The 25,524-nt window shown below is 40.3% G+C and overlaps 2 protein-coding genes across 3 annotated transcripts; both read right to left on the bottom strand.

Annotated features, from left to right (window-relative positions):
• Positions 1-440: 440 nt before the first annotated feature.
• On the bottom strand, positions 441-4,461 carry LOC121890949 (protein mono-ADP-ribosyltransferase TIPARP-like). Its single transcript, XM_042403610.1, has 6 exons — positions 4,217-4,461; positions 2,940-3,800; positions 2,673-2,838; positions 2,287-2,474; positions 1,723-1,992; positions 441-1,507 (listed from the first exon to the last, which is right to left on the bottom strand). Exons 2-6 carry the CDS (start codon positions 3,788-3,790, stop codon positions 1,063-1,065), a joined length of 1,920 nt encoding a protein of 639 aa, XP_042259544.1. The 5' UTR covers positions 3,791-3,800; positions 4,217-4,461; the 3' UTR covers positions 441-1,062.
• Positions 4,462-5,554: 1,093 nt separating this feature from the next.
• LOC121891172 (E3 ubiquitin-protein ligase TRIM35-like) lies at positions 5,555-10,636 on the bottom strand. 2 transcript variants are annotated; one of them, XM_042403957.1, is made up of 7 exons: positions 10,529-10,636; positions 7,720-8,165; positions 7,467-7,562; positions 7,143-7,373; positions 7,020-7,042; positions 6,790-6,908; positions 5,555-6,626 (listed from the first exon to the last, which is right to left on the bottom strand). In XM_042403957.1, the coding sequence occupies exons 2-7, from the start codon at positions 8,140-8,142 to the stop codon at positions 6,082-6,084; spliced, it is 1,437 nt and encodes a 478-aa protein (XP_042259891.1). In that variant the 5' UTR covers positions 8,143-8,165; positions 10,529-10,636; the 3' UTR covers positions 5,555-6,081. The 2 variants fall into 2 exon arrangements, with proteins under 2 accessions (XP_042259891.1, XP_042259890.1); XM_042403956.1 differs by lacking the exon at positions 10,529-10,636 and adding an exon at positions 8,357-10,368.
• Between the last annotated feature and the right edge of the window lie 14,888 nt (positions 10,637-25,524).

The following is a 25,524-nucleotide window of genomic DNA, read 5'->3' as shown; positions in this document are numbered from 1 at the left end:
TTCATTGTACTGTATGTATGTGACAAGCATGTGAAAATGGAACTGAATACATCTGTATAGTACATACGTGTTGACGGTTATTTTGCTACAGAGCCAGCAGTAAATCATTTTGAGTGGCAGTTACTTTAATACAACCGAATCTGGATTCATTACTCAAAAGTCTTCAGTGGGATATCCTGCCGGAAGATGGTTTTCAGGGGTAGACTTAACTGCTATCTCAGTAGGATATTTCTAGTCCAAATGGCCTGTCAGTTACAATCCTCAACATGCAAACTACAAATATCTTGTTAGTTTCAAAGAATTCAATAATGTTACAGATATTTTCAAAAAAAAACTGTGCCAGCAGTTTGTGAAAATCAATTTTTGTCATTTTGTACTCAAAAATTATGAAGAAAGCGTGCAATGGAGTTTTGAAGACAGAGATAAAAGTTTATAGAGAATATTTTGAAATATATATGCTTTTATTACAAGAGACTTTGGTGAAAGACATTCCAGTCTGGCTGTATTTCAACAGTTAAAAAATATCAATGGATGATCAAACTTGTGTATCATGTTAATATACTGAGAGGTTAATGAATTTAGTTAACTGTTTATTTTCCTAAACGTGACTGATGTCAACTTGATTCAGAACACCTTTGAGAGCGAAACAAAAGTACTTCTTTCCATCCATGTAAAACATTTAAATAACCAAAATAAAAAACTTTTTTTTTTTTGTTGGAACTTATTTTTTAATTTAACTTTTTGGCACAGTACAGACAATAGAAATAAAATAAAATAAGAAAACCTGATACCGTGTGAAAAAAGTGCTTCATATGTTTTGGAATGCATTTGAACATTTTAACTGTCTGCTTATGTTGCTGTTGTCAAGTAGAACTTCATTGCACATGATCTATATTTTGGGTATTTTATGTAAGAAAACTGAACATTTGCTGCAACTGCAAAACATAACATTTGATAAATTGATAACATTTCAGGTCATGTTAGAACTGGACACACTGAAGATTGTATGTCGGAACAATTGACATCAACTAACTCCCCTGCTATCAATGGCTTCCCTCTTCATTAAATAACAATCTCTTTGGGCAGGTCTCTGTACTTGATAAGGTAGTATGGGTAGCACTGACAGCTATCAAAGACTACAAACATGGTGGGTCTGTCCATGATGTCCACACAGGTATCGTAGAGACGGTACTGCTTTGTCTTGGAGCTGAGCGGCGGGGGGCGGCGGTAGTTTTTCCTTCCCAAACTCACCTTCCCCACAAGGACTTTGGCCAGGAACATGCAGCGAACCTCACCTGGCCCCACCATGGCCGAGTAGTCGTTGGACAAGGAGGCGGATTTGGCGAAGTAGGAGCCGTAACCGAAGGATGCTCCGTTGATGCCGGCCATGCGAGGGTCAAAGTTGTTGTGGCAGATTTCCTCTGAGGCTTCTTTGGTTGTCCCGTGGAAGAGATGTCTCTCCAGAGGCTCCTTAGACTTGGTGTGCTTCTGCATGTAAGCCTTGTGCCTGTAATGACAACGCAAATGTTTTTACAGATTCATTGGGGTCCTTCACTCAACACTGTACCTGAACGCATCCTGTGTGGACACTGACGGAGGACTAAAGCTGCTGCTGGTGTTCAGCTAACGTGTTGCTTCCATTACGCACCCTGTGTACATGAGTTAGTACACTAAATATGAACTTTATGGTTTTTAGACAAGAGACAAAAACAATAGCTAGACCTTTGGTACTTGTCCCAGTGGAGGAGATTCTGGACCTGCTGGATGCCGATGATGTCTGTCTTGGTCTCAGACAGGCTCTCGTAGAAAAGGTTTTGGACGCTGCGGTATGCCTGCGTGCCAGCCGGAACATCTACCAGGCTGTAGTCCTGCTCTGAGGCCAGACACCACACCGGAGGGTACCAGGAGCAGAACTCCTCCAGAGGGTCCACGCTGAAGTCGGACCCGGAAAGATCACTGACAGCCTGGCAGGGGTCAGTCTGGATTACTGTCCTGGGTGTAAAAGGAGTAAAAGTAAAATATATGGAAACTGAAGTTCCAATACACAATTATACACAGTGTGAAACACACAGTGTATTTTTAGATTGTCCTTTGTGTGTGTGAACGCTTCTCTAACAAATCATATTTTTCTTAAGAGTTCTAGTTTTGACCCTGTAGCCTTCACAGCAGTTTGCGGACTGTCACTATTCTGAAAAATCTGCATGCACCTGACACATTGAACAGTCGACTTCTCATGAGAATGAAACAAAAACAAAAAAGACAGAAAGAAAGAGGCAGGATACCAACTTCAGGTAAGGCTGCATGGAATCAGGTGAGCGGTAGACGGGTCTGCAGCGAACTGCTCTCTGGAACCCGGTGGTGACGTTGGTCTGGGTCATCATGGTGAAGTCCACCTTGTATTCCTGCTGGCCGATACGGAAGGAACACTCTGGCTCCTTTTCACTCATCTTCTTGAGCAGCAAGGCTGACGTGTCCTACAAAGAGACGGACCAATCAGTGGTCAAGGAGCTGCCGGTAAGTGGCACTTTGAGTGGGTGCAATTTAACCACGAAAGAGATAAAACTAGAACAGAAGAGAGCTGTTGAGAGCAAAGAAAGGGATATTAAATTGGACAGAAACGATAAGGAAAAGGACAAAAAGATAATCAAAGAATAGAAAAAAGGAATATTAACCTTGTCGTACTCTTCCCAGCCGAAGTTCCACCAGTAGATTTGCCATTTACTGGGAAAGTAAGGGTTACTAATGAGACTATCAGAGTTAGTCAGTCGTCTAACGCCGTCATATTTAGAAGGGTCGTCCAACTCCATTGAATCAAAGATCAGACGGTAGTGGGCGTTTCTGAAGGGAATATTGGACAGAACAGGATTGTGAGATTACAACTGAAACCCATTTACGGAACTGTAGATATACCGTACAGTACATTCTTCCCTCTTACTGACCCGTCCTTGATTGAAATGGCCTCTTGGTCGACATCGCAGTAGATCCTCTCAAGTATGACCTGAGAGCGAGGGCTGATGTCGACCCACTGGTGGTTGATCACACACCACAACTGCCAGTGAAAGGGGTAGGGAGTGTGGTGCATCTTACACGTCTTCCCTGCGTGACACAAACTTAAGAGGAAATTGTCACAGATTTGGATGTCAGAGGAGCTCTTCGTGTGAAACAGAGAGGCGACAGGAGGCTTAGCCGCCACTTGAGGCTTAATGGTGGCGGCTTTCGGGGGGTTCTTGATTGCAGGTAAAACCCCCTTAATGACAGGGGTGCTGGGCTGAGGAGCAGGCGGAGGTTGGGTGATGATGAGAGGTAGGGAGACAATGAATGAGTTGGCTGGGTTTGGAAGTACTTTCTGATATGGAGAGCTAGGCAGGGCCTGGGAGGTGTTTTGGGGGAATGTGAGCAGGACGCAGGAGGTGTTCTGGGAGGCGCCATGCTGATGACTGATGGACTGGATGACTATCTGAGGCTCCATAACGATAGGAGGCTCTGTGATCTTTGCCACGTTGGAGGTGCGCTCACTTCTCCTGGGAGTTGTAGTCTTCCTTTGCTTTGAGGTCACGGGGGTTAAATGGAGACTGATGCTGTAGGGGTTGACGGTCCAGGCGATGGTTATCTGCTGGGACCTCATGGCCTCCCATACTGGGAGGCTGGTGTTGGTGTCAGCAGGGATTTCCAGGAGGAGAAGAGACGGGCTCAGCAAGGTGACTTTGGAAGATTTGCACTGTGACTCTGACGCTGAAACATCTGCTGACAAATTTCTCTTTGTTCCTCTGTTAGATGAAAGGTCGGTCATCTTGGCCTTCCTGTGAAAATCAATTTTTTGTAAATATTTTTAGTAAATTGGCTCCAAGGTCATGGTAGCTCAGGCTCAGGCTAGTATCTTTTATCAGCTTGTATCTGCAGAAAATATATGAGACAATGCAATTCTTCAAACTTCGAAATTCACTGTCAAGAATCAAACTAAATGATGTTATCTTAAGGTGAAAATAGCTTTTTGCTTATCATTTTGGTGGCTATATTGAAGTGCACCGACTAGAGGTCATAATTTATTCAAATGTAACTTTACCAAAGTTTTTACAAGCATAAACTATACATTTTGGTCGCACTTGTTAACTTAAATCAGATTCTTACCTACCAGCTCTTTTCACTTTAAGTATGGCGGCTATAAGTGGCTAATAACCGCATTTGAAGGCTAATTAACGAGCTAACATTAACTTACCCGTCAGTCCTGCTGTAATTAACGGCCTGTAATTAACGCTGAGTCCGTTTGCTGGAATAAGAGTGATTCACACAAATTAAATGATCGAATATCTAATGAAAATTATGAAAATCAAAAATAGCTCAGATAAGTGAAGTAAGTGTCCTTTCCTGTCCTTTCGATGAAGAAAATGATGATAACGTCACGTGCAGACCTGCAAAGTTTAACGGGTGTGTGCTCGTGAGACAGATTGAAGAGGGAGGGGGGTGGGGCACCAAAATACTCATAAAATACCAATAATTGAAAAAAAAAAATGTCGATCATTTAGTACATTTTTAGAGTTTTTACAGATACAGATCCAAATTAATTGCAACTAGGTACACCTAAGTGCATTATATTGAAAAGTATTCCTGATATATTGCCCCCCTCATGTATGTTAATGGAGTGGACAAAATATTAGGAACACCATTCATATTCATATAATGCACTCCGGTATACCAACACCACCACTACGACCTCAATGATAAACATAATGTAGAATTATCACCTTTCTGATAATGTCAACAAAAACTGATGTATAAGCTTCATAGATGTAGAATTTATGGCAGAGCTGTTGTGTCGGGTTGCATTAGATTGCACAGGTGAACCTAATGAAGTGGCAGGTGAGTGTATATAGGCCTGTGTTTTGCTACTACAAAAATAATTCAATAGACAAAATACATTTTCCTTGTGAATACAAACACAACAATCCCTCAAAATTGACCAGTTTCTGAAATTATTGTTTTAAATTGATGTATTTATTTGTAAGCAACCATGAGAAAACATTACATTAAAATTAAAAAAACTTTACACATGAAGACACAGCATTACTCCTGACTATTTTTAGGTTAAAGAACTCCACCAGATTGTTCCCGGCAGCGTGTACAAGGCAGCGTTCAGATCTTCATTAAGGGATTCAGAATTTACACAAACTCAGCAGTTAACTGAATAATTGAATTTGACAAATTCTAATTATTAAAAAAAAGAAAATTAGAGACCTTTTTAGTGTCTGAGGGGGTAAAAAGTGCTGAGAAGTCAGTCTTCATGGGGGATTACAATTAATGACACATTTCTCTACCGCTGTGGAGGCCATGTCCCATATTCATGTAGTTTTATCCGCTGAAATGTCAACTGTGAGTGAATATTTACATGTACTAATTTCATAAGGAATTAGTATGTACAAACCTCTCCTCACCCTATTCATACAGTGCTCCCAAATCTTTTAATTTAAAGTATCAATTCACTGTTTTTGGCATAATATGTACAGTGCTGTAGGTCTGTACTACAGACAGGACTCACAGGTAACAACACTGAGGGAAGTCATATTTGCAAATGATTTATTTTTACAATGATGCTCAAATTTCAGTGACGGCATTAGCATTTGCACATAAAGCATATTTAGTGCTGTTTGCCACACGTAAGTTGTTATTAACAGAATTGGACTCCATAAAAGGATGAACAATTAGAACTTTACATGCAAATGCACAATCATTTTTCAAACTTTAGTCACATAACAGCTGTTTTTTTTCCCCAGGCTATGTCATAAAATATGATTAATCTCTATGCTGTCACATTCTGCTTCATATCAACAGCTCAGACAAGACCTTTCAAGTAAATCTTTTTAAAGTATCAAAGTGCAGAAATCAAGTTTAAGTGCAAATTAAGTATTTTTTTTAACTGAAAATTGCAAAAAGTTGCAGGATATTGTACTGGACCCAGAAAGAAAATGCAGAAATGATGCAATTTGATTTTATATTCGGAGTGTTCTCCTCAAAATATGTGAAATGCAAAAGAGTCCCTGGTAGTTTTGCGTTAAAGAAAACTAGTTGTGAAGTATAAATATGCTCTCAGCTATGATCAACAGCTTTCACAGAAACCTCCAGTGGTTCAACCTTCAAAGGAACCTGCTGACAACCCACCCAGAAATAAGGAAAGACTTTCTCAGTGATAGCATGCTTGAACGTATAGATGTGTGTGTTGTCATGGGGGTCGTAGAAAGACACCCTGCCCTTGTCACAGTCCAGCTGCACTCTGATCCTCTGCGGGCTCCTCTTCAAGTTGAGCCTTGTTAAAGGTGAAGTCCCTGCAAAGTACATTTTGTGGTAAAAGTACACAGACAGGTAGCCGTTCTTCAGCACCGAAGACACCTTCTCTTTCCTCTCGACAGATTCTTTAGCCACGCCGACAACCCACGCTGTATTCTCTCCCACATTCACATCCCAGGCATGCTTGCCTGAGGTAAAACCCTGGCGGCCCAGAACACCGGTGTCAGGGTCAAACCTCTCCGGGTTGTCGGGCAGCTTCTGCTTCTCATCACTGTCACAGACGACGGTGAGGTCGTCTGACAGGACGAGCCATGGGGCAGCGGTGTTGGGATCCAGAGTCACTGGGGCTGAAGAAAACATGGCAGATTGTCAGCTGTCTGCAGTAACATACAGACTATTGTTCATTCAGAATTGTAACCTTCCCTCCACCTCAGGAATTCATGAAGCAAGCGCAGCTGTAAACCTCCTCATATATCCCTTTATGACCTGAATAGTTTGGCTTGTACTCACTGTATTTGACAATTTCATGCATCTTCCTCCATACGTTGAACGACAGAGAGCCCAGATATTTAGCCACATCTATGAGCGCTCCTGGAGCCATAGCTGGATTTTCAACTGAGCAGTTAGCCCTGCAGACAACAGCAATAAGCAGTTTTTAATCTCCTGTTACAGCATGAAGGAAAAGGAAAGATAAAAAGGTTCAAACTTCAAAGCCTTTTTTTTTCTTTTTTTTTTTTTACCTTGCCAGCGTGCTCTTGCATTTCTAAAAAAAGAAAAAAATAGGCTTCACTAATATGTTTGAAGAAGGACTCATTGACACAGTATGCATGCATTTTGATATTTCAAACATTTAACAAACTCACATGAAGCAAAGAGACGCCTTCCAAGGCGATCTCCTCCTCTAAAGCTCTTATGGATTCAGACACAGACGCTATATTTCTGGTCATTTCTTCAATCTTCTGCCTCATCGCTCGACTCTTCAGCAATTCCTCCCTCTTCAGCTCCTCCATCCTGGCCTCCTCCTCGGCATGAAGGAAGCAGCGCAGCTTTTCAAACTCCTCTCGGGTCCTCCTCTCCACAAATCGAGCCTGGACCTGAAAAAAAAAACCTCTATGAGCACAGCTTGGATATAACCAACATGGCCTATAAATAGCATGAAAAATGTCAAATCAAAAGCAGCTCTTCACCTCAATGTGCGCCACAGTATCCTCACAGTTTTTCTTCATTTTGTCAAAAGCATCCTTCTTCTCCTGCAGAGAGCTGAGGGCAGTTTTCATTTTCTCCTGAGAAGATAATTAAGAGGGAAAATTATTTGAAAGCCTGTTAAATAGAAGCTGATAAGTGCATAATTATTTCTCTACCCAAGCATGCAGCAAGGAAAAGAATATCATTAATCCACCTTAGTTCTATTGTATTTTATCCTGAGGGTGAAATATTTACCTTCACATCCACAATAGCCTCACTAACAGGGCAACAATCATGCTGTTTGTGCTTTCTCGAGGTGTGGCAAACCACACAGATAGCCTCTCTGTCCGCCAGGCAAAAGAGCTTTAACTTCTCTCCGTGAAGAGGGCAGATCTCCCCCGGATCACAGTACAGCTCTCCCGCCGTTTCCTCCACACCCTCATTGTCCTGGATGTAAGACTCACACAGGTTCCTAAGAGTGAGACTGGGAACAGGATCATCCACAGACTGCGTTCTGCACAGAGGGCAGTCACGGTTCTGTCTCCTTGCAGTCCAGTATTCCTGTAGACAGGGTGCACAGAAGCTGTGGCTGCACTTAAGGACCACAGGGTCCCTGAAGATGTCGCAGCATATGGGACAGGAGAGATCCACCTCTGGGAGCGAGAGCCTGCCAGCCATTTTGACACCTGCACTGTTTTACTCTGAAATGAAAGTAGGGCAAAGGTGCAGGCACTGGTCAAACACAGTGAAAGTTGATACCCACAGTTACTTGCTTTGTAGTCTGTTTACTTATCCTTATGAAGACTACTGAACACAAATCAGTCTTTAAAGCCTTTAAAAGCCATTACAGTAACTGTCAATTTCATATAAAATAAGGTAGAGTCACACGTACCTGACACCCCAGAAGACAGAGATACGTACTTGTTTGTGTGTGCACTTCCTGCTTCCTGTTATGCTGACTCACCCAAAAGAGGCGGCGTCTCAGAGGCTGGCACTTTTAACCCTTTACTGACTCTCAAGATCTCATTTACAGTTTAAAATCGATGTTTTGTTTTCTTTGTTAATCTCAAACTGTTAGTGGATAAACTTCACATACACAGAGCAAGTATTCTTCTCCTAATACCCATCTCTACAGTTTAATTGATGTCTTTATTACTATTATTGCTAATTATGAGCCTACATTAATTTATTATAATTTTCTATCATTAATTCTATTATTATTTATGATATCTATTTATGCTATATAAACTTGAATGTTGTCCACAATAATGTACCATGTATCTTTAAAAAAAAAAAAAAGAGGCAGTGCTGGCTTGGCTGCAGTTATGGAGTCAAAGACCACGTCTCATGTATGTTTCACTCATTACTTAAACACATATTAAGAATCATTTGAAGGACCAGAAGAAAAAATATTCTATTATTAACTATTATACAAATTATCTTGTCTTTTTTCTAATTTTTTCGCTTTTTCTTTAGTGGAATACTTTGACCTCTTCAGGGCTCTAAAAATCCTTCAAGCAATTTTAAAAGAAAAAAAAAGTGGTTCAATTGCTCTTTTCATGAGGAATTACAGACACTGCCTCTGTTTTAGGGTCTAGAGTCAGAGAAGTTGTAAGGGTTAAGTAAAATCCATAATCTTCACTCAGTAATAATAAAAGCCTTACATTCATCCTCAAAATATATAAACATTAAAACTGAAAAATGCAAATAATGCACCACAATTAAAGAAAATTAAAATATGTTCATTATAAAACATGAGTATTTCCATGATGGTTTTTAATGAGCACAACAGCTCTCAGCATATGACGCCATCTAGTGGCTGTTTCAGTGTACAACTAATGCCAAATGTTAAGAGAAGAGTGTTATGTAGTTGAGTGGGTACTTTAATGACCGTTTTTGCATGTTATTAAAGGTTCGTTATGCAGTGAGTGTTCAACAAACTAATTTGGTCATTTAATCAGTCATTTAACAGCAAATTACAGCAGTTTGCCCCGTGTTGTTTTTCAAATTTGTCCCAGATCATTTAATTGATTTTATTATAATGCTTGAACACTTATGATTTTATCATTTAAGTCTGCTCTGGTGGTGAAATCCTTAGTCACACTTATATTTCTTTAAGGATTCATCCTCTTTTATCATTTGCTGGAACTGTCCAGCAAGCATTTGTTACTGGTTTCATGCTCCAAAGAACTGAACAATAAATGGACAGAGAAAAATGAGGAATAAAAAGCTTCTTTCTTCATGATAAATGTATAGTACAACTTCCGAGCAGTCAGTGTGCAGACTCTATTCATCTTTATTTTTTATTCTGTCCATTTGGAGTCCAGTTGACCCCATCTCTAGCCCCACATTGCCTTTCTTGTTACTAGTGTAGTAAGGGTAGTAGAAACTTCTTTGGATTGTCTCCTCACAGGTGCTTTGGTCTCCGGTGAGCTGAGGCCTGATAACACGCTGTGTTTGAACAGACGTGAACGATCTCTATATTCTCTAAAACTATAGGACACAGAATTGACCCATTATGATAATGTTGGTTTACTGGCTGTGCTATTTATTCTATAATTTGATGGTTTATTAGTTATGTTTCATTTACATTTTATAACCTTTGCCTCCCACTGGGCAGTTAATGAACAGGCAGGGATCAATGACCTACTGAAAAGAATTGACAGGACATTGATACTGTAAAAAAAAATCCAATCTCTTCACCTTTTGGTGGAGTCTTGAACTTTTCATTATGATCCATAGCCTATTTGTAGAAGGTGATTTCACTAATTAGTAAGGCTGTAGCCAACCAAAGAACATCTTGGTCGAAATCGTAACTTACATAATGTTATGGGACAGAGTGAATTAAGCAGCCACACATTTCTCCTCTATTTCTCTGTTTAGCATCTTCAGGTTAGGCTAACCCATGGTTGCTAACTTTGGAGCTAACCCCCTTTACTTTTCAAGCACTTGGGGAAATAACAGATGTGACATTTATTGGTCTTGAGAAGCTGCAGCATTTATTAACTGACACATTGTAGTCTGTACTGTACATTTACTGCCAGACTGACAACATTCTACTAACCTTTTCCTCTGCTCCGCTCAATTCACCATCACTCTTCTGCGGCTCACTCTTTGCCACTCGCTACGCACACATACGTACTGCGCTATTCCTTAACGTAGCTACGCTACCAAGAGTTTCCTAGGCAACGACACAGCGGTTAACTGGCGTTTCGGAACAGCGCTACACAAAGGCTCCCAAACGCTATTGATTCCGAATGAATGGATATTTGGCTTTATTTTTGGCATTAAAATATATATTTTTGGCCTGGCAGGGATTCTTGTTGTTATAATTATAGGAGAAACACTGATTCAGTAAACGTTTAGTTCGTTCAGTAAACGCTCAGTAAACGTTGAATACAGTTAGACCTGGCAGTCTCCATTAGGTCGGGCGAGTTCAAAGTTGTGAAAACGACGGGGGTGTTTTGAATACACCCCCCGTTTTCACAGGTAATTTGTTAGTCTGTCTCTCCCCCCAGGAAATAATAGATTAATCCTAGAAGGCTATTGATGTAGCACTTTTTTCCTTATGAAAATAACACGGCGATTATTCGACCAATGAGAATTTGGTCGGACGGGAGCATATCGACCAATTAATCGCATCCCTACTAATTAGAGTGAAAACCTGTCTTATTCTTGATTGATGGAGCAGTCTGGCCAGCCTTCAAGAAGAACTTAAAGTTAGATTTTCAAAACTTACTTTCAACAGGAGTTTCATTTCCTGCAGTTCATGGCAGTCACAGCGGCCTCCATCCTTTGTTGACATAAGACTGGCAACACAGATGGTCTGTTTGTCATCTGTAAAGGAGGGTTTTACTTTCGAGCAGATGTTGTTAATTTCTTCATTTCCCTTCTGGAACGACTCAGAGTTTTTTGGGCCCCCTCTTCAGTGCCAGTAAAGCGTTTAATTCATGGATGTTTGGTGCAGAACATCATAAACACACTGTAATGTCTTTACAAGCCTATTGGTGTTCATAATTTACATCAGAAATCATTGCATTATCACATATATTATCATTCATTTTGATTATAATAGGAGTATGACTAAAGGTTTCAGTGCTTTGTGGAATTTTGTGATATAAAATGTTATAAAATGAACTTAGTAGGCTTGTTATCATGCTTGTGCAGCCTCATAATTCTTTATAAGCCACATATTAAATAAATATTTCTCACATACTATATATGCTGAAATGAAATCAGTCATCTCTTCCTGTTGTTGTAATTATTGAACACCACTAGATGTCAGAATGTCCCCACTTATGGCAAAGTCAGATAAGTTCAGCACCATAAAAATACTGAAATTATGCTGCAGAATTCCTGCAGATGTGTCATCAAAATGACTTGAGGTAAACAGACAGATATCAAGAGATAAGACATAATCTGTCTTATCCGCTTATGATAGTTGCTTTGAAAATACCTGTGTTACTTCAGGATAAATCTCTCACATTTACCTGGATGTCACTTTCTGCAGCCTCTCCTTCCCTGTAAATTGGTTGTCAGCCAGTGTGACCCAGGCTAATAGTGATTCATTATTGCTCACACCCTGCGAGTGTTCACAGAGCTTCATCGGGGCTGAAGGGGAATGGGGAAGTTGGGGCTGGGAGGGGGGAGGGGTTGTGTCAATCTCTCTGTGTCTAATGAGGACAGGCAGGCTAACACACAGCAGAGACAACCCCAGTCAGACTTGTCTCACCGCCTTATACTTTGCAGAGAGCATCAGGACTGCTCTGGCATCACTTTAATGGAACTGAATTGTGTGTGGATGGAGCTCCTTCCTTTAGGTTGAGGAAGGTATTGATGACTGCAGCCAAGACATTATCAGTGAAGCATAACAGTTTCATATTTATTTTACCCTTGTACAAGCCTATTTGCAAATATGCGACAAAAAGTCAATAGTCTATTACTCTGCTGTGCTACGCAGCTAAGCTGGACAATAAAATGTGAACTAAATCTAGTGAATTATGGGGGGCCATAAGATGAAGGAATGGGGGAGGACAAATGACAGAGAGGTAAAGATGGTCTTGGCAGAGTCCCCTCCACTTCATTATTATCCCTCAGGACAAATCTATCTATCTAAATCTATCTAAATGTGCTTTATAAATAAACTTGATATATCTATCTACTGATCTATCTATCGATCTATCGATCTATCTATCTATCTATCCATCTTATAAGTTGAAACTAATGGCTCTTTAATAGTTAAAGTATTAAGTGGATGCCATAACGCTGACAAATTTTCAAAACGATTAGCTAAAAATGCTATAAATGCAGGGGAACTGCAGAGTCGAATGATAACTCATTGTGGGTTCATAACTAACATTACCAGCGACCACTTTCACATTCAAATAGTGATGTGATCCATTGTAAACATATATATATATAAAATATTGATTATAGCCACTTTTAGATTTGAAATCACATTTTTAGGGACTTTAGCATGACAAAGGTTAGCTGATGTTATGCTAAAGGAAGCTAAACACTATCAAAAGGATTTTTTTATGTAAATTGGTGACCCAAATGTTGTTATTAACAGCTTATTCATGACGTATTCTAAATGATTAATGAACATTATTAAATTTGTTAGTTTTAGATGTGACTGAGCAGGCGTTAGCTGTAGCTAGCCTGCATTATACACACCAATATGTGCCTGGAGTGTGCCTACGCTGTGTTTGTGTGAGAGCTCAGACTCTGATCTCAAAATGCATCAGGAATTCCATTTTTTTTTTCTGTTACTGTCCTCCAGACCTTTTTCCTTCTTGTAGATTCATGAATTGAAGGTCATGAAGCCTGGGAACAAACAGGTGCATCTTTCTCACTGCTTAATTATCACCCTTTAGGATGAATTCACATCCACTCGCATCATAACAATGACTTTATACGCAATCACACCACCGACCAAAATTCACTTTGAGTTCACACATTCAAGATTCAAGGGTTTTTTTAGAGATTTTATCATTACGTGCACAGCAGCACAGCTGATGGCAAAATTGAAGGCAGTGAAATTTGGCCTAGTTCCAATTAGAGTGTATAATAAAATGAAAGAGAAGAGGAAGATAACAGAGATCCTAACTTTCAATACATCTGAACTTTTACAGTATATCAATTTATACTTTTTGCGTTGTCAGTGTATCCAATTTTTGAAAATCCTAATCAACATCACAAGTGTCTTTTTGTCTCTAACCATGCTTGCACTCAGTAATGTTTGATAGATAATAAAACTCCATTGAATATTGAAATTGCTGCAGTGAAAATATTATTGTCAGCAGCAGCTGAGTCAGAGCACAGTGTGGAGAAGACATTATAAGATTAACCCCCTAGTTTAGTCATAATTGTAATTGCTACCCGAGAGACAAGAGAAAGAGAAGGGGACAAGGGCACCAGAACTGAATTATACTTTCTGCCATATCAATATTTGATCTTTTCAGATTCAAATACTTGTGACGCATCAGCAAATCATTTTCATGCTCTTCACATCGTGACTCATGAGCGGCGAGCTCCACTGTCGTCAAAGAGAAATACTGTAGCACATCCATTTCATCAGAGGGTGCTTTCATTTTGTCTCTTACACATGAATTGAGTGCTCCATATAAATTGGATTAAATGCACAATTTCACCAGGGCTTTCAAGGGACTCTCACCAAAGACCAGGTACCTTTTTTCAGTCACATATTGATTTTTCCCTTTGGTAATGGCTGACAAACTTCTGATAACAATCTCACACCGACACTGCAAGGCATGTGTGATGTAGTAGAATTTTTTTTTTTTTTTGAGTAACAGAGTTTAGGTCTTTTCCCTGCCAGCTATTCTCAGTGTGTAGTCGAAGATGTGTAGGAGGGGTTGACTGAAACAACACACCTGCCTGTTGCTCACGCACACCCACACACAAGCAAAGGCCCATACACACACACACACACACACACACCCTGACATTTTCACAAACACAAATGTGTGCTGAATTGGAGGTAAATTCAATCTTATTGGAGTGGCTGCTGGAAGTCCTTCTTGAGTCGCTGGAAGGTTGCCAACTCCTCCAGATTCACAGGAAAACCACAGTTATCAGTATTTCCCTTCCTCTCTCCTTCACACACATACACACACACACACCTGCACACAGCGACCACTGGAGTTTAAAGGAGTGACATCAATTCAATAAGCCCAGCCTGACAGGGACAGCGCAATACACCACAACACAGCTGCTCTCTCTATCTCTTTGCTAACCCATTTCCCCTCTTGGCTTCCTCCCTTTCCTTTCCTTTAAACTGTAGCTCAGCAAAGCAGAGTGATGACAATTTTGTTTTAGCCGGATGAATCTGCTGTCTGTGATGACCCAAATCTGTATTAGATTTTTTTTTTTTTCCCCACTGCTCTGCTATCAAAAAAATGGTATGCGAGTCAGGAAATGGTGCCTGTGTCAGGGAATTGCTCACAATCATTTTCTGCTGGAATTGAGTTACATGTTACTTTTTTTTTTCTTCTTTTTTTTACCTTCTCAGCGATTCATGTCATCTTGAATAGACGAAGCGGGATGATAATGGAATTGCTCTCCTTTCTACAAGATTCACGCAAGAAAAAAAGTGATGCTTAAAGAGATCAAACAGATGAAATTGTTGACTGGTAGGCTTGATCTTAGTGGTGGCTCCATGAAGCTGTTACAGGACTAGGAGGACCATGCATTAACCGTCTCTATGTGGGTCATTTAGCTCAGTTCAGGCCAAAGTCGCCTGTCATCATCGATATGTCAAATCAGCTGTGGCATGACATGATAGGCTGCAGGGCTGAAGCCACAGAGATCTCCCCGGTGAAGACGGAGAGCTACATTAACGAGCTTGAAGCCCACAAAACACTTAAACTAAATCTGATCATCACCTGCATCATGGCGGACCTTATCTGGTGTATTAGAATTCACTTTCTGTGGACTAGAGCAAAAGCCTGTATGTGGTTTTGTTCTCGAGGAAACAAATTGGCCCCCGGCTTCCCTTTATTTCATCTACGGAAGGGGAGCCGGGGTCTCTTTAGGGCTCAGATGGATGTGCTTGCTCTGCCAGTATGACACCCAAAGGGCCTCTGTCACGTGATAGTGCATATTATGTTGGGGCAAATATAAGATATGGATTGCTGGATGGAGCTGCACAATCCCTCATTGACCCCTGCGAGTCCTCTATGTGTGTGTGCATGCGTGTGTTTTCGCCGGTATGTGTTCCTACTGGGAGTGATAAAAACACGGGACAACAGATCGAGGAGTGTGATGCGCATAATTCGCTTGATAAATTATCTGATAGCCATGACCCGGACAAAACAGTGGCTGAATACAAAGCCCACTTTAAAGATACATGAGGGTTGCTTGGGTTATCTTTTGAAGCTGTGTGTCTTGGTAGATAAATCCAACAAACCTCTGCTAGTTCAAATATTTGCCCTGCTTTTCCTGATAGGACTTTCTGGTGACCCCAGCATTAATTAACATTCCTGGGGCTGCACACATCAGAATGATTTCAGCCAGTGACAATTCTGTGAGATTATATTAATATTTTCTTATCTTAGCCGCAGGGAGGATTTGAATGATATAAATCCCCATTGCCAGAAAAAGGATTGGAGCTTTTGCCTGACTTATAAGGTGTACAGTCCACGACTGCAGTAATCCTGTAATCTGGGCAGTCAGCAGCACCTTAAAGGTCCTTACTACATTATGTGCAACACAGAGATTCACACAGGCCAATACAGAAACATTGCACTGCCATTAAGGCCACAGCCGCCACCAGCAATACTAGCAGCACCACCACCCACATGTCGTGTGTCATCATATCCCACCTCGAATTGCTCCATTTTATCCCAGCAAGTCTTTGTCTTCAGCTGAAATCATCCAGCCGCAGTGAAAGCTCAATAGCAAAATAATGGCGTTTTCCGTGGGACTTCAATACTGTTCACATTTCCCTTTTCGTCCAATATTTATGTTTTCTTTTAAAGGGGACGTATCAGCATCTTTCCAGGTCTATACTTATATTCTGGGGCTCTACTGGAATATCTTTGTATGATTTGCAGTTAAAAAAAAAATTCATTATCTTATGTTATACCGGCTCTTTATGCAGCCCCTCAGTTCAGCCTCTGTCTGAAACAGGCTGTTTTAGCTCCTGTCTCTTTAAGGCCCCCCTCCCAATGAGCCCACTCTGTTCTGATTGGTTAGCTCCTGGAAGCTGCCACTCGGCGGTTCTGGCAGCTACAACAGTAGTGAACAATAGTAGACAGATTTCACTTCTTTTTCTCGTTCATTACTCGAAATGGAAACTTCTCAAATATATTATCTGTGCATGTTCAAGCCAGAGTCTGATCCGAAATATGCAAATGGACAACGTGAACAACCAATAGAACAACTTTAGCAACAAAGACTATGCAGCTGTTTGTGGGCATGTGAGAACAATCTGATGTCATGACGAGGAGGAAATAGAGGTAACATTGCAAGTTTGACCATGTTTAACATAGACATCTGACATCATAACAGTATATAAATAACAGAAAATCACAAAAAGCACAATATGTGCCCTTTAATTTTTGTTTTGCCTTTTTTATGCATTTGTAAAAAAAGAAAATGGACTTTTGGTCTTGTTTATATTTTGTATCTGTCACTGTATCAATCTATATGGTGGGTTTGAAATAGGAAAAGTAAACTACACCATATGATGTGATAGTTCAAAGAAGTAATTAATTAGTATTTAAAGGTTTAAAAGACCAATAAACATCCAGGATAAATGGGCAGCATAATTAAATCATGGAATTCGTTACAATATTACGCTTTATCATAGCGGCGTTAATACTGTTACTAGCGTGACCTATTTAAATGACCTGAGTTTCATAAGTGTTCTAAATCTTTCAACATCAACACCTTGTTTGCAAAAGCTGCTGGGCAGAAATGAACACGCGTATCTGCCAGTAACCAGGCTGCTCTCTCTCCTACTCCCTAGGTTAGCAGGAACAATTTAACATTAGAGGGTTGAAAAGAGACACAGAGATGTTGCCGGGATACCAGAGGGCTGAATACACTGATTGCATCTTATGCTTTAAGTTGTACACTGAATTGGATTACGGTGGCTGTTTGTACCTTATTAGTCTGACATTTCTACAAGAGGAGCACGGTGTCCTCAAATGACTCAGAGAATTGGCTGCATTTAAATGTCAGACTACAAGGGCTAATGATTTTTATGTCTTGACATGTTTTAATATGCTTATGGAAGTGGAATAAAAGCCAGTCTAGAAAATGGGAGATTGTGGAACGAGCGGAGAAACTGATAAGAGACCTTCTTTTTATCTCTCCGGTTCCTTTCAAGAAGAGGAGACACAGCAAACTCTTCAAGTGAAGCCCTGACTGGGTGCATTTGATGATAGCAATTGCATAATGAGACTATCCTGAAGCTTGGCTGAGTTCTCGACTTGACAAATCACAGGTTTAGCGCGGGCGAGACAGAACAACGCCATGTTTGAAGTCTTTGTTGTGGTCCTTCTTTTTTTATATTAAAATATTAATAACTGCAATGGCCTAAATCTAATGAATGTCACATCCGGTTGAATGAGGCTCATCATCTCTGAGCTCTGTGCGCTTCCTCAAAGTACCAGCGCTCACAACAGAAAAAAAAAACAACTTTATCAGCCCAAGTTAATGAAACAGTAACATTTCTTTTACGCCTTTTAAATACGCTCACATGGAGAAGAGAGACAATGACACAAACTTAAATCTCCCTGCATTAATTTAATGGCTGTAATGTGGCCTGTAATATGGCAACTATCTTTATTGACTCATGCTGCTGTAAGACTGTACTTGGCTTGAGATGAGAGGTGCTTTAACCACAGCAGGAGCTATAATCAGCCATCGATCGACGGACAGAGAAGTTCTCGGGATCTGTATTCAGTCAAGCCTTTTCGATTTTGATAAAACAATGATGTATGGTGGGTTGCCAGTAGGGGAAATGAGCTGAGATAATTGTTTTGTTGGTGTTCCCTCCCTGACCACAACGTGCCCTCGGTGAAGGTCGTGCCTTATTGAGTGTTTGGCAGTACTTGTGACCATATAACCATGCAGTTACGTGGAAAAGTGTTATCGATCACAACTCTTTGTGGCTTTCGAATAGTATATTGTACAACATTCAGAAGCGAGTCATAAACATAAAGAGAAAAAGAATCTTTTAAGAGCTTGAGGTGGCATAAAAAGTAATCTATCAGCTATGGGGAATGATTTTTTTTTATGTTTTCTAGTGCTCATTCAAGAGGTCTGTTGTAAATATGGCAAGTAAAAAGTCTCATTGTCATGCTGCTGGCGGACAGGATGCTGGGGATTCGATCGAGAAGTGGTAATTGTAAGAGAGACACAACGACCATATATAGGGAGGTAGATAGATAAGTTTGGTGATGGCAAACATGTCTGCACATTAAGTCTTTTTCATATCAGCTGACATTGATATATATCATTCAGTGTTTATTTTGATCGTCAAGAGCTTAAAAAATAACCCATCCTTCCTCTTATAAATGAAAAGTTGAATTCATAAGCGATAAAACACACGGTTGCTCAGTTTACATAATACATAACCTCTGGTGTAACTCGGTCTGGTATGACAAGTAGCTTATGGTGGCTAATGATAGCTAATGTTAACTAATTTTACATTGATAATCCTGCAAAACTGACTTATTAATAAGTCATTTCATTGTCTTCTACTTGTGCCACTTTTACTCTACCATTTACGTAACATTATCCTCTCAATGCCTCTTGTGGCCAAAGCAGCGGCAAAGTTACATGGGCTTGCTTTTAAACTTTAAAATTCTTTGATTCAAAACTAGAAGGAAGATTTCATGCTTGCTATTAAACAGTGACAGTGGAGAGATGACACCAGTTGGAGGACGTTACGGTTCACGGTCAGCGCTTAATCCCTTAGACCACTGGGCACTACCCAAATCTGCTAAATCACACATTGGGTCAAATGCCCTAATAAGCGTGAATTCCTCATTTTTGACTCTGTGTTGGCACCATGTCTTTTGCATTTATAATATATATATATATATATTCTTTTTTCTAACTTACTTTTTAATCATACATCTCTAATCTGTTTAATGCCGGGCTTTAAACCTGCATTAACTGATTTTTTTGTCCACATTGTCATTTGATATATTGTTATTATAAAAAAAATCAATTATAGTATAAAAGTAATGAAAGTACCACCATATCCCTGTCAATATATATATATTTTTAATTGAAATAATTATATATATATTGTTTCTATCTATCTAGACAGATAAATAGCCATATAGATTGATGGTTAGATAGATAGAGATTAACTCAAAATTGACTTCTTTCGAACGTCCTCACTGCCATACTGACAGATTCAAGCCTCTTCACATTGAGTGATATGCATGATTTGGTCAGCGCCTCGGTCAGTTGTTTGCAATCTGTCCGGCTCTTGTGACTGATGGTTATGGGGTGTTAAAGGTCAACACAGTCTGGCCTTACCTGCTCAGACTGGGGCTATTCTCAACCTCATTAAATGGAAATCACAGAGCTCCTCTCAGACCAGACGTATTCTCATCTGTATGCCAGGAGACACTAATACAGACATCAATGTGGCTGGCGCTCTGCTTCGTCTGCTGGGCTAAAACTGACCCAAATAAAACACAAATGAGACGCGTATCATGGGAGCTGCTTTGTCTGGGTGATTTTCCACATGGTGTCAGTCATAAAATATAACGTTTGAGTGCAAATAGCTTCAAATGGTACATTTTTAATGCTGCAATCAATATTCGTATGCCTGATGCAAGCCTGAGTTAAGCTGAGGGCTTATCTTTAAAAATACATTCATAGAAGTTTTGGGGGAAATTAAAAGTACATAAAAGATTTTGTTGTAAAAGATTTTGCAGTTAAACTTACAAACCCACTCATCCAATTACAATAATGGAGACCTTCGGGGAAGCTGCGTTGCAATGCATCACATTTAATACTTACTAATGAGAATACAGTTTTAGTATACCTTGGTGATAGATGAAAACTCATCAGCAAGCATTAAACATGGGGCACTGCAATGCAGTGGCTAATTCCTACACTTTATCTCTGCAAGAATGTCCATTTCCATCAATGACACATTGTTCACTACTGAAGCACATTTCCTCCGAGGCTGCTGCAAGTGGCTTCATTAAAAATGGATGTTAATCAAAATGAGTTGAGACTATTGTGATCAAAGTTAAGTCCCAATTTAAACAGAGTTCACTTTGTCTTGTCTGTAATTTGAGCTGGACATCCATGTTTCTTCGTTACAGCCGCTGTAGCTTCCTCTCAGCATCACGATCAAGGTCTATAACTTGATAAATGTGCCTCTTATTTACAAACAAGTGAGTCACGTTTAATCGAGATTGATTCAATTTTCTCAACCAAAGGGAATAAATTGGCTTTTGCTAACTCTGCGAATCAAATTCTGCAGGTAGTCTGGAACAAATCCTCAAGTTTTAATTAAAGCCTGATAGCTTGCTACAAGTCCCTGCTGTTTTTGTTTTCAATAATGTACTTCATTTGATGAGTATGAGTGCTGTAGTGTGAGTAACCAAAGCCGAACATAAATCCTGATTGCAGATGGTCCGAGCTGTGTTGTCAGATGGATTTTTATTTACTTTACCACCTCCTGGATTGACAGTGAGCACCTGCAAAGGGCAGGACCAGCGCCCGCTAAGCTGATGTGTGTTTACACGCTTGGCTGACTCAGAGAGAAGCCCGCAACTGGAGAAATGAGGCCGAGGGGCCCGGTGCCAATCACAGACACTTTAGCTGTCTTGCTAAATCCCTTGAAGAAGAGAGAGTCAAAAATGGAGACAAATCCATCACTTTTGCATACGGTCCCTATCACCCAGGTGCTATCTCATTACTGCAAGTATTTCTCAATCTTCTTTTAGAAGGGGAAGGGGAAGGGGGGGGGGACTGTGGTTGAATTGCAGTTGTGGCTCAACCTCTCTCCTCAGCCCTCTGGCGAGGTTGCCAGTGGTAATTTATTTTCTCATCGATTGGGACTGCAAACCCTCCCAAACACTGACAACTAGTGATCAGCCGGATTGAGACAGAGGTGTTTTATTATGAGGATATTGACTTCTATCTAAATTCACTTAAGTACCACAGGTAGGTCATCTTTACAAAGCGCGCAGAGAGGCAAAGCGACGGTCGGAGCAAGTCGTATCACACGGTATCAGACGCTCGCATCTGCGCGGCGTCGACACAAAGAACTCCCGTCATCAACACAGACGTCAGGAGGCATCAGGTATGTGGGTCAATGCCACTTTCCTTCGGCGCTCCCTCGCAGGAGGTGGAGGAGGAGGGTTCAGCGTTTGGTCACAGAGCTATTTCCCCTCCTTCTTTCTCTCAATCGGGAGGGGGGGATAAAAGGGCTACGCCGTGCCAAGCAAACAGCCCCCAGCCCACTGGCTACAGACTAGATGACAGAGAACAAATCAAACAGAAAGACGAGTGCTCCCTTGGGGGTTCAGGCTCCATCAGTGATAGCAGTGATCCCAGGCAGTTTTTATCATCCCCTTCCTCTGCCTTTTCTGTTACCCAGCTTGGCACTAATCCTATTGTTAAAGGTGACTGCCGGGAACACTGAGGCGCTCCGAGCTGAAGCATCGGAGCTCTGTGTTTTTTGGATGATGACACAAATTTACTTTTACATAACAGGGCAGATGATATGTCATTGGAGTTTTTCTCACTCCTCTCACTCTGGTCCTCATTCTGTCTCTGTGTTGTTGTTGTTTTTTTTTGTTTTTTTTTTCATAGCAATTCCCTCACTCATTGGCCTCAAAGCTATTGTGCACCAGGCGGAAGAGATACACTCAAGTGTTCTTTCTTTTTGAGGCTTTGGGTTTTTTTAGCAAGAGAAAGTTCAAATTGTTGACTCGTCTTTGAGATCCCGGAAATCAGGAGAAATGTATTTTTCTTCTCAGAAAAGGAGTGGAATAAAAAATGAAAGGCTGTTTATTTTACCACAGCGCAAATACCCAAAGGGGAAAGAGAGAGAATATATAATCCCAACAACAGTTAAGAACAAAACAGCAGCGAGCAGCAAGTTTTTTAAAGGCAGACCGGCTCGGACGATGGACGATGCTTTTTTTTTTGGCGTTTCCATCACTCATTCATCAAATATGAAACGTTAATGTCTTTTCGTGACATGAGTCGAAGAGATTCACCATCACGTAGATATGACAAAACTTTTTTTTTTCCTTCTAGTCACGGATGTTTATACGGTTTGACATTACCGCATTGAAAAGTCCCTTGCCCTCTATAAATTAGTCCATCCTGTGTCTTTCAGTGTCTTTCACAAGTTCTTCATTTTTGTTTGAACTATGACTTGCTCGAAGCTTTTATACATTTTCATTTTCTGTCATCATCCCTCCTTCCTAGATCTCATAGTTGATTATCCGCAGCATTCAACATCAAATAACTACAAGAAGGATCACGTACGCTTTCTATTTCCAATCTAATCCTTTTTTCTTTTTTTTTTTTTTAAACAGAAAAAGACATTTTTTAATCTTGCTTCTGCTCTACGTATAGGATGAGATTGAAAAGCCATTAATGAGAACATACACGGGCCATACTGGGAACACAGAATTAAGCCATTAGAGATTAATGAGTTTTTTGGGGGAAGCGTATGGTGGCAGATAAAAGCCGGGCGACAGGGCCAGACTGTCGGCTGGGAGACGAATCGGGCGAGAGCTGTTTTCGCCAACGCTGTCACGCTCCACCGGCCACGTTGGAGTGTTTTGGCTGCTTCAGATTAATTGTCAGTCATAAATTAAGTTCTGCAGTATTGAAACAGGACGGCCGGGATGGGGGCTTTCACTGACATGCTTATACATGAGTATAGGAGAGGACATGTTTGATTTATCTAGCTTGAGTCGCACCCAAGAGTAACTGAAAACTTGACATCCTCTGTGATCCCCGGAGAGAAACGCATTATCATACAGAAGTAGCAGGCCAATAAATCAGCATTCATTCATTTTCAGTCTGATTATCTGGCTAATCAATAGATTTTCAGCATTATACTGCTGATGCTAAAAGTGTATTATGACTAATTAGCATCAAATGGATTTTAAATGGAGATTAAATACTGCATTATGTCCTGAATAACAAATGCAGCTGCAGAAGTTGGAAGCATTAGAGGTATACCTTTGTGTCTTACATTTTTTTCACATTTTCACTGTAAATAAAACAAAGTCTTGCCTCGAGTCGCAGGCCGCTCAACAACAGAAAAAGAAAACATGACAATCATATTCCACAGGGAATGCCGGGGACGGTCTTTGGAAAGTAAAAATCTCTTTACTTTTATTAGCTAGGGCACAGGCATATAAATATTAATATTCAACCATGAGCTTATGCTTTATTAATGAAACTGAGCTTCTTGTGAAATTAAATGGACATAATGGGATACCGTTCATTACCTCATGCTGAATAGATGAAAGCCATAAACTTCATCAGGAGATAAAGGTTGCGCTTTCATGAGGATCGTGACGGGAATCGATTTTACTGAGGTGTTTGTGTTTTGACTGTATTTAGTCGGAGTTAGTGTACGAGAGTGATCAGGTCCGCTGAAAAATGATCAGAATCAAAGGACTTGCAATTTCTTAAACCTGCGCTAATCAATATTTTACATTAACTATAGATCAAGTGACTGTGTGTCATGTGATATGGGTCATTTGTAGCCTCAGAGAATTATCGACTTTGCAGTTCCCCTCAGCTCTACAGAGTGTTTTAGCATCTTTCAGTTCATTGTTTTTGTTTGACTCTTTTGGTTCGGTCTCACCGCTCTCATCAACTATCTCTCCAGCTGCAGCAGATAAACACACTATACGCTACCTGTCTAACACCAAACATCAAACGCATAAAGCTAGCGACTAGCGGGTGAACCTAACAGAGCCTTTATCACGGTAAAGAGCCTGATTTATTCATCAAGAGTCTGTGGTGACAAAGAAATGATTGATTGAAATCATTCATTGACAATATAAAAGATATACAACATAGATAAATAAATAAATAATGCATGCACAGCCTCAACCGGGAGGCATCATATCTTTGTACGGTAATTGGCAAAAAGATAAAACACTATAAAGCTCAAGAGCTTATTTCCATTGTGGTGCTTTGGGTGCAGGTGTGTGTTTGAAAGTCAGTGTTTTAAGTGAGTATATGAGCACATATAGCAAGTATAAGTTAATGTGTGTGTGTGTGTGTGTGTGCGTGTGTGTGTGTGTGTGTGTGTGTGTGTGGTGTTCTCCTAACCCAGACACAATTACTCTAGCAATGCATGAACAAAACAAACAAAATGGGTATTTAGGAACTACTGCAACTCAACTTAATTAGTAATAATATAATAAAAATAGTAATATTTAGGACCTTTAAGGAGGACTTAAAGTTTCCAATAGAGCTAATAGACTTAAGGCTTGCAGGTAACCCATTCCACGTAACAGCTGCTGAATATAAAAAGGAGTCCTTTCCCATACAGCTTTTAAATCTGCATGACAAAAGTCAGTGGAGCTGCCTCAAGTGGGATAACTGTGAATGTCGCTGACCCAAGAAAAATAATTACAAAAACAGTGCTAAAAGGAGAGCAAATATTGGACTCAAGTTCGTCAGGTGGACAGAAACATGACTCCAAAAGAATTTAACTGTTTGTTGCTTGTTGCGCTGCACCCATGTGGCCAATATTTAAACACATTCACACAGGTGAATGCTGACTGCAAACATCTCATTTTTGGAGCAGACAATACTCCAGCAGTGCAGGATTACAAAAAACTGGATAGAGCAACAATATTTGATTGTTTCTTCCATTGTCTTCATTCCCTCAAAGGTAATGCTGAGAACAGTTTACATATGATCAACGCCGGAAATTTGCTTATCATAGTTAACCAGAGTTTAACTCTATGTGAAAGCCAAGAGTGAATCCAATGGTTTCAATGGTTTTGCCTTTTGAAATAAATAGATTTCGCCCAATTAATTCTTTTCCCTGCAATTCTATATATCAGC

Source organism: Thunnus maccoyii, chromosome 23 (assembly GCF_910596095.1).
Source record: "Thunnus maccoyii chromosome 23, fThuMac1.1, whole genome shotgun sequence".
Taxonomy (NCBI): Eukaryota; Metazoa; Chordata; class Actinopteri; order Scombriformes; family Scombridae; genus Thunnus; species Thunnus maccoyii.
Note: the sequence above shows the minus strand (reverse complement) of the source record. Positions and strands in the feature narration are given on the sequence as shown.